Below are 16,083 nucleotides of genomic sequence, written 5' to 3'. Positions count from 1 at the left end.
ATTAAATGATGTGTATATAAATATATACAATAGTCAACATTTGAAGTGGATTAAAACAATACCCGTTCTTGTCTTAGTACAAATTTGATCCACTTTATTGATACACTTCAAATGTTATATATATATATATATAGTGTGTGTGTGTGTGTATATATGTATGTATATAAAAAAAAAAATATATATATATATATATATATATATATATATATATATATATATATATATATATATATATATATATATATATATATATATATAGTAGAATAAGGCTAGAGGCCGACTAGCGTACAGGGTGTTGGCCTGTTTGTGTCATTCTCCTATATCCAGACAGGCTGTTTGCCCTGGAAAATATTGATTAATCTTTAAAAATGTAAGTTTTGGTTGTGATCAGGGTATACATTTGAATTTTGGAGGCGAGGAATGAAAAAACTGGGGATGAACTAATTTTTGAGCATGTGTGTGAAGTTAGAATGGATGAAAGAAAGACTGTGGAATTTAAGAAATTATATGGAGTGACAAACACACTTGCAATAAAAAAAAAATTTCTCAGTCGAATGCTGTCAGAACTTCATAATGTCAGTGTGTGAAGAAACATGAGCATGGTCATTAGGTTTCTCTAACCTTGCAGTGATACTTTCAGTCAACTTGACTTTGAGGCCTCTAGTTTAAAACAGGTTATTGCTGGCTTTAATCATAATCCTCTGCCAAAGGCATTTTTTTTTTTTATTTTTATTTTTTTTTTGAGGAAAACCAGTAGTTAGTTGTGTTACTATCATGTGGCTGTTGTGATTAAACATTACTCTGTGTCTCTCACTCCCTAGGTAGCATTTCGTTTGGAATTTGAATTCAGTCACTCTGTGCTGCTGGATCATGTACAGATCATACTGGAGGTTACCAGGTAGGACACAGCTAACATTTAGCAGTCAAACATGCTCTATGTGAGATGTTGTAAATGTTTAGATATGGAAAATATGTGAACAAAGCAATTAAGAATATAGATGAAATTGAAAAACTGGATTTTAAAACTTACAATTAAAGGGTTAATTAAACATTATTACAAGATATATTATAATGTAGAATTTTCTGAAGTTTTATTTTTGGAGCATAGTTTTATCCTGTGTGGCACAAAATGAAAAAAAAAAAATACACATAGATCACTAAATAGCTACACTGAAATCTGCTAGATGTGGTGTCTAGAACACTGCTGATGGTTTGGAATGTTATGAAACTCTGAGGCAAAAGGATCCTGGACACGGACGATGCCTGAGCTGGAATGTTAAACTCCTCATATACGCAGCCAAGTGTCACTGTGCAGTGAATCACAGGGTGAGCATAACTGCCTGGGAGGTTTCTCATGCCTGTTCTCATGTCTCTGCAGTGAGGGGGAGGAAGTTGTCCTACATGACAACATTAATGACATTTTCTTCACTCTGAAATACGAGGCTGATCTGCTCTTCACAAGGTGAGACAGATGTGTGTTTGTTTGAATGCTCAAGTCAATATGTGTGGTTGTGGTAGTTGGAATAGTTACAATATGCTTTCTTTCTCTCAGGGATTTTTACCCTACCCGATATGAGCTTAAACCTGACCTCTCTCTAGAGGAACCAAGTGATTTCAACCCTCCGTTCAACTTTACCTTTCAGGTGAGGTCCACTCCCTTGCTTTCTGTAACTAAAGAGATCAGGGCCCCAAAAACTCATGTTTTGAAAAAAACAAACATGTTTTCTATATGCATCACAGATCCAGAACCTTGGTTATTTTCCAGTCCAAGATTTGCAACTGTACATTGCAATCCCTGAGGTCACGAAAAATGGCAATCAACTCCTGCAGATCAGAGATTTCCATATTGACCAGGTGAGGAGGACACAACTAGACTTTAGTATATGTATTCTACTTATTATTACAATTTCCCTTAGATTTCCAAAAATATTTCTAAAGGCTGGAATACACTGCATGGCTTTTGCCATGTCTAGATGAGTCAGTGCTGAAAGTCAGAGCCAGTCTGCAGATTTAAGTTGAGAGGTTTCACTTTTTTAGCTTCAGACTATGATTAGATCCATTCAGTGGATATCAAACATTTTATATTTTGAGACAATTTAAAATACATTTTGTTTTCATTTGTCATGTGCCAGTTGCATAAATCTAAATATTCCAATCTAAATATTCTAATTATTCAAATAGTTTTAAACTGATATTTACAGTTAAATTTATGCATTTGGCAGCAGCTTTTATCCAAAGTGACTTACACATCATTTAAGGTATATATTTGATCAGTTCATGCATTTTCTGGGAGTGGATCCCATTACAGTGGCATTTCTAGCATCATGCTCTACTGTTTGAGCTACAGGAATAATATTAATAGTGATTTGTTCCTTTTTTTCCCCTCAGGTCAGTGGAAGTCATTGTATCCTCCCTCAGCATGTGGCACACAGTCGGGCGTCTCCGGAGGACCTCTCACGAACATCACGACTGGTGAGAGCCTCTCTGCATAGGCTTAAAGTGTCTGCCTGTTATTACAGACACTGTGTGCCACATTTCAGACTTCCACTTTAACACTTTATAAAAGTCTGGCTTGTGTTGTTTATGGTGCTTTATGGTTTGCATGATTTAAAGGCTTTCAGATATGATATGTTGATTTAATGCACAACAGCAAAGCCCTTCTCTGCAAAATAGTTGGTTCTGTGCTCTCTGAATAAAGCCACTTGAGTTTAATAAATCATGGCATAAATAAAGCTTATTAGTAGTAAATCTAGTTCATCTTCAGTCAATTCTAGAAATGCTGTGTTTTTGTCAAGGTAGGGAGTTTTGTAATGCAACTCTAATGCACATCAGATTCCCACCACAAGCAACTGGGTTTCATCAGTAAGATTGTCTGTTTGTGAGAGCAATGTTTCTTGTCTCTTTGCACAGAACTACTCCAACACCCTGACAATGCCAGTGCAGTGTACCATCAACCTGCCTTCCTACAGAGACGTCAGCGTGAAAATTGGTGGATCCCTCCGTACTGATGCACTGCATGCGGTAAGTAGCTGTGACTTTGAAATAACAATCTGATGAAGACGAAGAAGTATAATCTTGGAAGAACTTGTAATCAGGGCACAGTGATCTCCCAAAGCCAACACAAAACTATGATCAGACTAGTAATTAGAGACAACAGGTCATACAGTACAGTACATAGGCATGCTAGAATCTGGTTTGGTTACATTTTGTACAGAAAAGCAGCACATGCTTTGCATTTACAGTGACACCAGAAAGTAATTTGGACACTTAATCCACACCCAAAATGTGGAAATGTCTGCAGCAAAAGTTAAAGCAGGTGGAGGTAAAGCAGAAAAACACAATTTTCAAGTAAAACAATTCACAAGAATAAGTTTCACTTTAGAAAACAACAGATATATTGTTAAAATGTAAGAAACATGTTTTTTGTATATTTTCTGGTTGTTAAATGTTAATGAAATGTCCATAGTTAATATGGAACAAAAGTGCTAAAATCACCTTAAGATCAGATTGTTCAGAAAACTAAAGGGTTACAATTTTTATTTTGATAGTCCACTTTAGGTGTTCTAATAACTATAAGTAACTTTGCAACTACATGTTAACTAACTCATTAGAGTATTAGTAGACTGTTAGGTTAGGGTTAGTAGAATAAGGTGGCATGTTTAAAAAGTTACTCACAGTCACTTATATATAGTTACTTACAGTTTGATGGTATGAGTAGCAGACAGTTTACTAATACTGTAATGACTGATATTTGACATGTAGTTATACAGTTAATTACAGTTAGTAAAATTTCTAAAGTGGACTGTCAAATTAAAGTGTTATCAAGTGAAGTCAAGCTGAGAAAGGCTCTAGCATCACTTGTTTGCAATGTCCACTTGGTTTGATATTTTGTATCTAATGCAGTGAAAGTCAGATGTTTTGCAACAAGTGTGGCTTAAGTTCTAATACACTAATATTTTTCTACCACTTCTCTAATCTCTCACGTGTAGTGCGTGTTCTCTCCCACTTTCTCACAACTACTGGAGTAAGCATCTGTCAGAGAAACTGAAAACTGTTTTTCTTGTCACGGGCAGCTGAAGTTCAAAGCCCTCGAGCTGGTGACGACAGCCTCAGTGGAGCTGAACCCTTCCAGCCCTATGTTTCTGCCCGAAGAGAGGCCGGTCAGACATGTGAGCCACCCTCTATACACATCAGCATTTACAAAAAGCCATGTTAGAGAAACATTGCTGGACAACATGTTTAGACTAGGTAGAAATGAATCCATGACTGAATTTGTGAAGATGTGGTTAGTACGAGAAGTTGCTTTTGTCTTTTCCTTCCTTGGCAATTTTGAGAGACAAAACATTGACAAATGATGTGTTTACATTAATCTGTCAGGAAGAGTTAAGAACAGTTGTACACAAGCATGAAATATAAACGTCTTTATGCTAACATGACTCAATATTTGACTTCATACAATCAGGCATACTGGTTTTCTCATGCCAGAACCTTCCCTTTACACATCACTTTGTCTTCTGGTGAGCTACTGTGTGTTTTGTTTCACCACAGTAAAAGAACCTGGAGCCAAGGGGACCGAAAGGACCAGCAGCACAATTCAGTTCTGTTCTTTTCTGTATTGCTGTGCGGTGCTGCCATCTGTAGGCAAGAAGGGAAATTTGATCTCAGCTGTACACAGATGAACCATTTGATGAAATGTGACAACTTGTTTAGAACAGAAAACCAGTAGGCTACCAAGATATAGAGAGAGCTCTCAGGATCCCAACAGTCAGGCCACAAGCAGCTATATGATGATCTCGATCTCTGATAAAGCAGTTTAGTTTGTTATATTTTTTTGTATGTGTGTGTTTTTTTCAGATAATCCTAGAGATCAGGAAACAGGAGGATTACCGTGTTCCCATCTGGATTATCATAGGCAGCACACTTGGAGGCCTGGTACTCCTCTCACTCCTCATTCTGGCACTTTGGAAGGTATTGTATCCTTATTTTAAAGCAGCACTATATAACTTGTTCTGTGTTCAAAATTTGCAAAATGTTTATAATGAACGAGTACATCATGAATGCATCTTCCAAACCGCGTTTTGTCTTATCCCGAATCACTATGGTACACTTATAAATAAGTGCTTATATTTGGAGTATTGTAGCCTGGTCGGGTCGTCACCCCTGCGGAATAACACATACCTGCGTGAATCACCATAGACATAAATTTAGAGAAGTAGCTCCGGTTAGAATGTTCTTCCGCGGGATGCGCGCAGTTCTGTTTATTAAACCGCTAGAGCGCCAAAAGTGACATAGTGCTGCTTTTAAGCATGCACAGATGCATAGATGGAAGGACCGTTAGAGTGAATCTTTATCATTTGTATTTTTTTTTTCCTCCAATAGTTGGGGTTTTTCCAAAGGCAGAAAAGGCGTGAGGAGACTGAGAATGAGGCTAATGGTAAGATGATGGAAGAGCGATAACGCAGGCTGCTTAAGAGGGTTCAGGCAGGCCTACATCTCAGGGACCAACCAACAGCAACATTAGACGTCTCCGAAACAGAGAAGAAGGCAGAAAGAGAGGAAAACAGGACTTTAGGCAATGAAAGGGGGGGATTGCTCTGTGCACTGGACAACCTGTTGTTCACCCATGAAAGAAACTGCAATGGTGCTCACCATGCCTGCACTGCTTACTGAGCCAACCCTGCAGATGGGTCTCCAAATCACTTCTCATTCTAGATCAAAACCCTCAGATGACATGATGAGGACATCCTTCTGACAGAAACTTTTTAGAAGATACATTAAAAAAAGAAAAGCTTTTTTCTCCAGAGGGTCCTTGGAAGCGCAGTCATTCCTTGGTCAAATCCGATGCTTGTCTCTGCAAATATACAAGGGAAACCTCAAAGGGCTGTAACTCTATAAAACAGACATGTTTTCTGGTGCTTCCTCTTGGACATCTCCAAAAAGGGACATCTTTGAGGAAAAAAAAAAGTGCAAAAGTTAGCTCATTTTATTGTAATGCACGTCATTATTATATGTAATGTAATATTAGGCACTGGAGTATGTAGCTCTGTTTTTTGCAGTGGTCATAATTTATTGAATAGAAAATGAACTCTTGTGGACTTTACTACAATTATTTTTAAAGAATTATTCTCCTCTAATAATCTAAATAATTATACATCAACAATTTATGTTTTTCTATATGCTCATTCTTCAGTCTCATAACAATAGAGGTGGGCATTTAATTTTTGACTTTTTAAATATTGATGCACTTTTTATACTGTAGTGATACAAACTTGAATTTTGTAAATATACAGGCCATCTTTGTAACAAAAAAGTTCAATTGTTGCTTTCATGAGGATTGTGGCATTGCAGTGCATCTCTATAGTGAGACATTAGTCCTAGTTAAACTTCCATGATAGAGCAGGCAGCACATCCTCAAATATGCTTCACACCTCAACAAGTAGCCTTTGAGAAAAGGTCAACCAGACAGATGATGATTCATGCATTTCAATTATTAAGAATATTGCTCAAATGTTCCCTAACAACAAAATATGTTGAGTGTTTACAATGCTATAAAACATCCTTATAATTTGCAGATTTATTGTAGTCAGGGATCCCTATTCTCCAATGCTTCATCGTATATATGTGTAAATATACTGTACATGTCCAAGAATATAAAATAAATATCTAAATAAAGAATTTGGAAAAAGAAAGAGTGTTTATAAATGACTAGGGATGCTATATCTTAAATGCAACCTGTTTTGTGTACAAGCAAATCCTCACAAATGTATTCATGGCAGGATTCTGACACTTTTTCTTGAGTCATCTGATCCCTCAGATAGCACTACATTGGGCTCATCTGGTGAAAGTGAGGACGTGGATGTAGTTGGCGATGGAGATGAGAGTGTGAGCACTGATTCTTTCCAGCCTAGCTCCAGTCCCACATACGGGGATATGGTGGATGTTATGGTGCGTGCTACTAAGAAGCTTGATTTGGTCTGGTCATGGGAAAGGCAGAAGCCTACCCGTGGCAGATTAGATGAGAGCTTTTGTGTCGGTCATGAACTCCTCTCACCCAGGAGTCTCCCCTTTCACCCTGACCTCCACACAGAGTTGGTGAGATTGTGGGACAAGCTGTATTCAGAAGAGCAGTGTGGACACTTGCGCCCCTCCTCCCAATTTTTAAACTGCCACCATAGGCATGTGTGTATGTATATATATATATATATATATATATATATATATATATATATATATATATATATATATATATATATACACACAGCAGTTCTCCATTTTCTATATCACTAATGCATTCCTCACGTTTGATCACTTTCCAAACTCTACATGTGCACTCACAGGTATTCTTCTGATCACCTGTTCTTTGTGTCATTAGAATCTCGCTATTCTGCATTCCTCGGAGACGACACACAGAGCTCCTTTAATGGTTCCTGTATGCACACTTTAGTGATTGCACATAATCTTTGGAGCTTCTAGAGCCTTTTCCTTTAGATTTTTCTTGCACTTAGGTTAATCTTTAGCTGGACCTTCCCACTATACTTTCTAAACCATCCATATATTACACAGTTTCCGCCAACAAATAGCCTGTTACTTTTCAAGTGGATTTTCTATTTTTCCATTTTGCCTGTCCTTTTCATGCTGTATGTTTGTTATAAAGTTTATCCTGCTTTTTGTTACTAATATGGGGTCTCATTTATAAATGTTGCGTACGCACAAAATGGGCATAGAAACATGCGTACGCAATTTTCCACGCACATATCGTGATTTATAAAAAATAAACTTGGTGTAAATACACTGCTCAAAAAAATTAAAGGAACACTTTTCAATCAGAGTATACCATCAAGTAAATTAAACCTCCGGGTATATTGATCTGGTCAGTCAGTTACGTAGCAGAGGGGGGTGTTAATTCATTTCAGCTGCTTTGGTGTTAATAAAATTAACAACAGGTGCACTAGATGGGCAACCATTAGAAAACCCCCAAAACAGGAATGGTTTTACAGGTGGAGGCCACTGACATTTTTTCCTTACTCATCTTTTCTGATTGTTTTTCACTAGTTGTGCATTTGGCTAGGGTCAGTGTCACTACTGGAAGCATGAGGCTATACCTGGACCCTACAGAGGTTGTCAGAGAGATGCCATTGCCAGAAGGTTTGCTGTGTCTCCCAGCACAGTCTCAAGAGCATGGAGGAGATTCCAGGAGACAGGCAGTTACTCTAGGAGAGCTGGACAGGGCAGTAGAAGGTCCTTAACCCATCAGCAGGACCTGTATCTGCTCCTTTGTGTGCAAGGAGGAACAGGATGAGCACTGCCAGAGCCCTACAAAATGACCCCCAGCAGGCCACTGGTGTGAATGCCTCTGAGAAAACAATCAGAAACAGACTTCATGAGGGTGGCCTGAGGGCCTGACGTCCTCTAGTGGGCTCTGTGCTCACTGCCTGGCACTGTGTAGCTTGATCGGCATTTGCCACTGAACACCAGAATTGGCAGGTCCGCCTCTGATGCTCTGTGCTTTTCACAGATGAGAGCAGGTTCACCCTGAGCACGTGTGACAGATGTAAAAGGGTCTGGAAAAGCGGTGGAGAATGTTATGCTGCCTGTAACATTGTTCAGCATGACCAGTTTGGTGGTGGGTCAGTGATGGTCTGGGAAGGCATATCCATGGAGTAACACAGAGACCTCTACAGGCTAGACAATGGCACACTTACTGCCATTAGGTATCGGGATAGAATCCTTGGACCCGTTGTCAGACCCTACACTGGTGCATTGGGTCCAACAGCGATTTTAAACTCTGTTTTCATGTCGATATACACATTTACATTTAATACTCCACTCCCATAAATGGAGATAATCACTGAAATTACATATTTTTACAAAAAACATAATTACATCATTTTATTAACATTAGGCTAAATAATTTTCCTGTGGTACGCTATGTTTTAATGACAGCGAGGTGTGCTATAGGTGCACAATAATTCATCTTTAAATTAAACTACCGATCACATGTTATGAGAAATATTTTGGCGAGAACAATGATCAATGATGTGCACTTACTTCGATATTATGGTGGACACTGCTGGATTCAGTGGTCGAATGAGCCATTGTCCGGTATAGGACCAATGATAATAGCTTACAACCAGGGCTCAGCTGCACGGAGGTGTTGATGTCGTGTGAAGGCATCTCAACAACATAATGAAAAATACCACTATATTTGAAGGATATAACTAGGAGAAAATGGTAAGATTTGCATGTTTTCTTTTTAAAATACTTTAAAATACAATTGTATTTACACTGCAATAAATATGGGCCTATTGGTTTCCACTAAAAATAGCTAAAAGATGTTCATCAGAAAAACTGCATACATATAATTTGATTTGAACTGAATTGTTTGGAACAATTGAAATACTATTTGGCCAGTGTACAATAATGAGATCAACTCTGTTCTAAAATATATCTGAGAACAACTTTAAACCATTTTGTTTTTTATGGATATTTTCATATATTTATTATAAAACATAACAAGGATACTGGATCATTTTTCGCAATAAAAATTTATGTGTATGGCACAAATAGCATTATAGTCCCCATCTCATATTTCCTTAATGTCTCAGTGCATGGGAATATGCATGGAAATAATATGCAGATGAGTTTATGCATATAGTAAAACTAGGCATTGTAAGCTCCATATATGGTGATTTCGGGGAGGAGTCGGGGTGGAGATGCACGTACGCACATCTTCTCCTGACTGAAATTTATAAAGGGATTTTTGCTCAGATTCTGGCATATGCATGGTTTTATATATCTGAAAACTTTGTGCATATGCAAAATCTAGCTTTTAGGATGAAATCTACAGAGACTTTTATAAATGAGATCACAGGTCTCTATTCTAATGACCCCTCTATTTAGCTCAGTCATTCTTTTAAGCTTTACTTCATCTTTCGCTTGCATGTCTTGTTTTATGTACTGTTTTAGTCACCTTTGACCAAAGATCTTTTAGACCAGATGCCATTTTCTTTCAGTTCTACTGAATCCTGGTGAATTATTATTGCTTTTTTATCTTTCTTTGTTAAGCCTTTAAAGTATTTTTCTTTGAGCTTATTCTCTAATTTAATAAATAAATAAAAATCTCCTACATTGCACAAATCTTCTTGTTCTATTTTTCTGACTTATTTTTTCTTTCTATTTCTGAGGGATTGAAATAAAATGTTAGTTCCTCTATCTGTTTGTCCCACTCTCTATTATCAGAACTGCTGCACTTTCTGTATATTCTGTTGCTCCGCAGCATTCTTCAATCCAAAGTTTTTCTCAGACAGCTCATTTTACTGATTCATCTCTAACTGTGTCAGTCATGCCCCAAGCTGTAGGCTTTCAGTACTTTACTCCTTTTATGCTCACTTCAGACCAGTCATTATGTATCTGATGTAACACTCTTTTCAGGTCTCGCTTTCCTGCTCTCTTATTTCGTAATCTTACTTCTCAGAGACGATCTTCTGATGACTCACTTTTCTCACTGTCTGTCTCCTCCATTGTTTTTCTGCTCATCTGAATCTGACAGCCACTCTTCTTCAGACTTCTTCAGTACTTTAATTTTAGGTTCAAACTCCTCACTTCAAGGTGCAGTAAGTTGTGAAGTATTTATACATTCTGATAGCCCTAGCCTTTCCTCATACCTCTCTTTTGCCTCTCTTTTAATAATATTTTTTTATTTCCTCCTGTACTCTGTCTTTAACAAGGTTTATAGTTACTTGGTTTTCTTGGGACATGTATTACAGCTATAAGTCCTTTTAAAACTGGGCTCGCAGAGTGCATATTTATATTGTCCTGTCCCTACTGGGGTCATATGTATTTCCTGATCTCCTCTACTTACAGCTTCTCTAATTATATATTTGATTTATAATCTGGTCTCTTCTTCAGATTTTTTTTATTTATTTTTTTGCTACAATCAGTCATTACTGCATGTGCCACACTAGTCCATTTTGGATAACCTAGTAACCCTTACTGTTCCTGTTTTTTGAGGACCTGATCTGGACCTCACATTCTCACATCTCTTTAAGGGTCTCTTCCCCTAAGCATCCAAAAACTGCACCAGCTATTCCTGATCCTTTGATCATCTGTGGATTTCCATTTACTACCTTACCTCCTGAGGTATTCTCTATCCAGCCTTCATACATTCAGATTAATATCAGTTGTAACTGTAATTGCTTTTGAACAGTATTACTTGGCAATAAGATCTGTTGTGTTCCACTAACCTGCTGCATACTGTAGCAGTAACCAGACAGACTCCAGACAATGCCTTTGAATATGCTTTAATCACACACGGGAGGACCTCATACCAATCACAGATAATCCTCCCGACAAAAAGAATGCATCAGTTTATAACAACAGTTTATACAGCATAGGTAACAAAGCTGGTAAAGTAAGAAGAATCTCATGAGCGTTTTGAAAGTCTGCCATTGCCTTTTTTTTTATCCTAACTTTTTCCATATTTTCTATCTGTGACAAACACCTTACACATTCTTAGAGTATAGACTGATATAAAAGTTATATATTGTGATGATATACATTTGTGAAAATAATTGTGCATGTAACATTCCAGTGTTAATCAATGTGATATGAGTCAAAGAGAAGATTTTAGACTGATCAGAGTGTCAACGATAAAAGAGAAGCACAGCTGCTTCAGTTATTACTTTGGAAGCACTCCATCCTACATTAGTACCATAGCCATCCCAGTCGAAGCTCGTAAAGTCCCCACACTGTCTAGGAGACCATTCAGGAAAGTGTCCACCTCCACCAATACAAAACTGCAACAATATGATTACATTACTTGCAACATAACATGCATTTCTTCAAATAACATTGATGCTGTATATTTATTTCTGTCGTAAGTGTATTGTTGTAAATGCATTTCCTCTTCATTTTTATACTAAAACATGAATTATTGTCTGTCTGAATTTTTGTAGGTAAAAAATTCTCTAAATGTTGTTGTAAATAATCCATATTATTTTTAACTCACATGTTCAGTATTACAACGAGTTGGTTTAACGCCTGAACAAAGAGCCATTGCTGCCTTTTCGGTATTGAAGACCCTGAATGTGATGAATCCAGGCTCAAATTCTCCTGAAAAAAATGCATAAAATATATCACTGATGATGATTTGTCATGGTAGGTGTCCATGCAAACACATTATGGCTTTCATTAAAGTGTTCAGATCTCAACAATGATGCCTTGTATAATAATATCACTGAATAATACACAGATTTTATGAGTGTCAATCAATTTAGCTGCTTTCTTAAAAAATATTTGAAAAATACTGGCTCAAGAAGTATTGCCATACCTCTTGAATTTGGACCATACAGATTTTTGGTTGATTCCGCATTTCCAGTATCATACACTATTGGAACAGCAGGTCCATTATCAGTGTTGCATGTCCCGATTCCAAAACTTACAGGGAATTTCTGAAAAAATTAAGATAAATATTCAGTGTTATTTTTATTTGTAGCTTTGCTTATATTTCTGTGAATGTTTCAAACACAAAACTGGCGTCAAAGTTTATCTGACCTTGAATAAATTGAAAAGGTTTCCTCCATGTACGGTTAAGAAGTGATTTTCAGTGTGGTATCGCAGGAAGGAGGCAGTGTTCCAGTGTTGCAACTGAACATTATTAGGAACATGCCACACAGACACATCCTGTGCCCTAATGTCAAAGTATCCAGGATTCTGTCAAGTCACATTTATTTATTTAGTGCTTCATAAACTACAAATTCACTGTAACTTGTCAGTGCCTTGTTAATGGGACATTAACCCATCCAAGTGCACACACACAGCAGTGAGAAGTGAACACACCGTGAAAAACACACCCTGAGCAGTGGGCAGCTATATATCCAGCGCCCGGGGAGCAACTGGGGGTTCAGTGCCTTGCTCAAGGGCACTTCAGCCATGGGTACTGAGGGTGTGTTCACTTCTCACTGCTGTGTGTGTGCACTTGGATGGGTTAAATGCAGAGCACCAATTCCGAGTATGGGTTACCATACTTGGCAAATGTCACCACTTTCACATTCACTTAACAAAAAGGAACATAATAGTGCTGATGTTCCAAAATTGTATTTATTAAACAACATCAGTTTCAGTTATAAAACAGCCTGAAAATTTTTTCTCCCAACAGTGTCAGCACAATCAAATCAATATTTTTTTTTATATTATTAAATATTAATTACCTCACTGTGTCAGATTCTGTTTTAAATTCTAGATAAACATCATTTGATTGTCGGCCCAGTGTCTTAATGTCCTTTATGTTGAACCATGGCTGTAAATCCTTAAGCATATTAAAAAGTACCTTATAATCATCACTTGTAGCAGCCACTGCAGTTCCGAATGTGACTGTGTTTGCCCACGTCCCCCACTCACCATTAGGGCGGTTTGGGTCATTGCCCTGCTGGCTAGAACAGCGATCACCAACAGTGCACTTTCCATACATGTTGTTTTCATGAACACTGGCCACCAGCGTCCAGCCGCCGCCAGCAGTGGTCATATCACAGTATGTCTGGTAAAGGACCCCTCTTGATGAGATCAGATAGTACAGGCCATCTGATTGAACAGAAGCATTCCTGAGTCAAATAAATGCAGCTGTTGCTTAACATAGCAAAAATAAATAGAATATATTGTACCATCATAAACACGATACTTGTCACGAATTTCTTTGCAGCTTCGAGCTGCAAATTTAATTTTGTCCAGAAGTTTTGCAGCCTCAGGGTTGCTGCAGGTATCACGGATATTGCAAAATGTCACTTTTTCTTGATTTGCTACATTGTGAAACATAAAGGAACATAAAAGACGTAAAACAGATGTTATATACAAAATGGGATTTTCAAAGTCTTCTGATAAATCCATTTCAATCAACAAATTATTACACTTACTTTGTGTAGCCTCACAGGACCATAAATTCAGTGAGAGGCTAAGAAGGATCCCTAAAAACATTTTTGTATTCTGCAAACAAAAGGAAAAAAAGGACTCACAGTTACACATTAAGCACATTTTTCTATAATCAATTTGTTGCAAAGCAACTGTCTAGTGTTTCATACTTTGTCAATTGTTTATGTAATTCCTAGTGCAGTGCTGCAAATATTTTTGCCTAAAGTTCATTTCTATTTTTACCTTTCTAATTTTGTTTTGTTGTAAAAATTTTCTTGACTGACCAACAGTAAAAGCATGAATGTGAATCCTGTATAATCTCTAGCAATCAATTTCCCACATAGAGTAATGTGTGACTTTGCTTGTACTATTAAAATTAGTATATGCCATAAAAAAGTGCAGCCTTGTGTATTTTTAATAATTGTCATCAAAACCATAGCCATGGTTTACATCAGAAAGAACACTTTTTTGAATGATTAAAGAATTCTTACGTTTTTGTCTTGTGCTTTCCTCCTCTGATTGAGTGAGCACCATCCAGGCTTCAAGCTTCTGTGTGAGGCAGAATGTGTGTGCCCATTTAAACCTACTTCCTTCCCCTTTTATTTCCGTGATATTATGTATGCATATTAATAAACATGTTCTTTTATCTGTCAATGTTTTGTTGTTGTTTAGATTTTTTATAAAATATTCTGAAAACAGACCCTGTCTTTTTATTGGCAAAGAAAGAAAGAAAAAATTCCCCAAATTTCGATTTATTAGCCTAAATTTCTTGAATCATCCTTAGCATGTGCAAACCAGTAAGTGCATTTCTCAAAACAAATTGTACAAACAGCACCAAATAGTCAGTGGATTACCTGCAAAAGCCCATAACTTGCTTAAAAGTATTTCTGTTAATGAACATACAGTAACAGTGGCAGGACATTGGGACTGAAGGCCCTAGGCTTTTGTTCATGTTAGGGCCTTAAATGACCTCAACTAGAACATCATACACAAAATACAAAAAAAAAATTAATATGATTTGATGTTCCTAGAACAATTAATATCCCACATGCCTAGCCTAGCCAGAGTTTAGTGTTAATATACAGTAAGTAATTTATACAATTCGATACAAAATGCACCCTCTCCGTCGAGAAAAGATCAAACCCTGAAATAACAATAAGCAGTAAAACCAAAGATGAACAATATTTTAAAATTTGTTGCCTTCTTATGTTAGATTGTTAAGTTAAATCAATGAATTCAATCAGAATAAAAAGACATTGTAACATGGATCATTTTTCTCTAATAAAATGATCTAACATGGTTCATTTTTCTCTGAGGGGCAGCTGTTAGAGATTTGGACTTGTAACCCGAAGGTCACAGGTTCGAGTCTCAGTGCTGGCAGGAGTTGTAGGTGGAGGGAGTGAATGAACAGCGCTCTCTTACACCCTCAATGCCCATGACTGAAGTGCCCTTGATCAAAGCATTGAACCCCAAGTTGCTCCCCGGGCGCTGGATATATAGCTGCCCACTGCTCAGGGTGTGTGTTCACTTCTCACTGCTGTGTGTGTGTGCACTTGGATGGGTTAAATGCAGAGCACCAATTCCGAGTATGGGTTATCATACTTGGCAAATGTCACGACTTTCACTTTCTTTCACTTTTTTCTAATATAATTGGTTCTTCATATGTGCAATTCAGCAAACCTCCCCTCTGTTACTGGCAAAACAAATGTACTGTTTGATTGCTTCAGCTTGTTACTCAAGTTATGGGTTGTTATCATTATTTTTATATTCAGACAGACGTCTAGCCGTCTCGTCCATATTCATCTGTTATTGCAACACACTCAAGTGTTGGTACATTTTTTTCTCAAAAGCATACAAATGTTAGGCCTGCAAGGAAAAGTAATGTCTGTTTCCTTTACAAGGTTCTGCTATTGTGCTAACACTATCGCCATCATCTTCTGCTGGTAATCTTCTTGATGTATCTGAATTCCTTAGCATATCCAAAACCTCAAAACAACTTGATGATGTAAAAGAAACTATGTACTCTCTCTTTTCTAGCATTTTAAATACAGTTACTCCTTTACGCTTAAGGAAGGTTAAGGAAAACAGTCTGACACTATGGTATAATGAGCACACTCGCACCCTAAAGAGAGCAGCCCGGAAAATGGAGTGCAGCTGGAGGAAAACAAAACTAGAGGTATT

The 16,083-nt window shown here is 37.4% G+C and overlaps 2 protein-coding genes across 2 annotated transcripts in view; one reads left to right on the top strand and one right to left on the bottom strand.

Annotated features, from left to right (window-relative positions):
• The window catches only part of LOC109092767 (integrin alpha-11-like), a 49,578-nt gene extending 42,889 nt beyond the window's left edge, over positions 1-6,689 (top strand). Inside the window, exons 22-30 of the mRNA XM_042760158.1 lie at positions 822-898; positions 1,379-1,462; positions 1,553-1,643; positions 1,741-1,854; positions 2,389-2,472; positions 2,911-3,021; positions 4,074-4,169; positions 4,855-4,968; positions 5,380-6,689. Of these exons, the coding sequence (XP_042616092.1) occupies positions 822-898; positions 1,379-1,462; positions 1,553-1,643; positions 1,741-1,854; positions 2,389-2,472; positions 2,911-3,021; positions 4,074-4,169; positions 4,855-4,968; positions 5,380-5,457 (849 nt within the window). The 3' untranslated portion in view covers positions 5,458-6,689. The remainder of the gene's footprint in view (positions 1-821; positions 899-1,378; positions 1,463-1,552; positions 1,644-1,740; positions 1,855-2,388; positions 2,473-2,910; positions 3,022-4,073; positions 4,170-4,854; positions 4,969-5,379) is intronic.
• A 4,595-nt stretch (positions 6,690-11,284) lies between these two features.
• On the bottom strand, positions 11,285-14,537 carry LOC109072957 (intelectin-like). The gene is made up of 8 exons (XM_042760155.1): positions 14,394-14,537; positions 13,908-13,977; positions 13,659-13,793; positions 13,328-13,578; positions 12,553-12,711; positions 12,329-12,449; positions 12,008-12,111; positions 11,285-11,795 (listed from the first exon to the last, which is right to left on the bottom strand). Exons 2-8 carry the CDS (start codon positions 13,966-13,968, stop codon positions 11,643-11,645), a joined length of 984 nt encoding a protein of 327 aa, XP_042616089.1. The 5' UTR covers positions 13,969-13,977; positions 14,394-14,537; the 3' UTR covers positions 11,285-11,642.
• Positions 14,538-16,083: the final 1,546 nt, after the last annotated feature.

Source organism: Cyprinus carpio, chromosome A7 (assembly GCF_018340385.1).
Source record: "Cyprinus carpio isolate SPL01 chromosome A7, ASM1834038v1, whole genome shotgun sequence".
In the NCBI taxonomy this organism is placed as follows: domain Eukaryota; kingdom Metazoa; phylum Chordata; class Actinopteri; order Cypriniformes; family Cyprinidae; genus Cyprinus; species Cyprinus carpio.
Note: the sequence above shows the minus strand (reverse complement) of the source record. Positions and strands in the feature narration are given on the sequence as shown.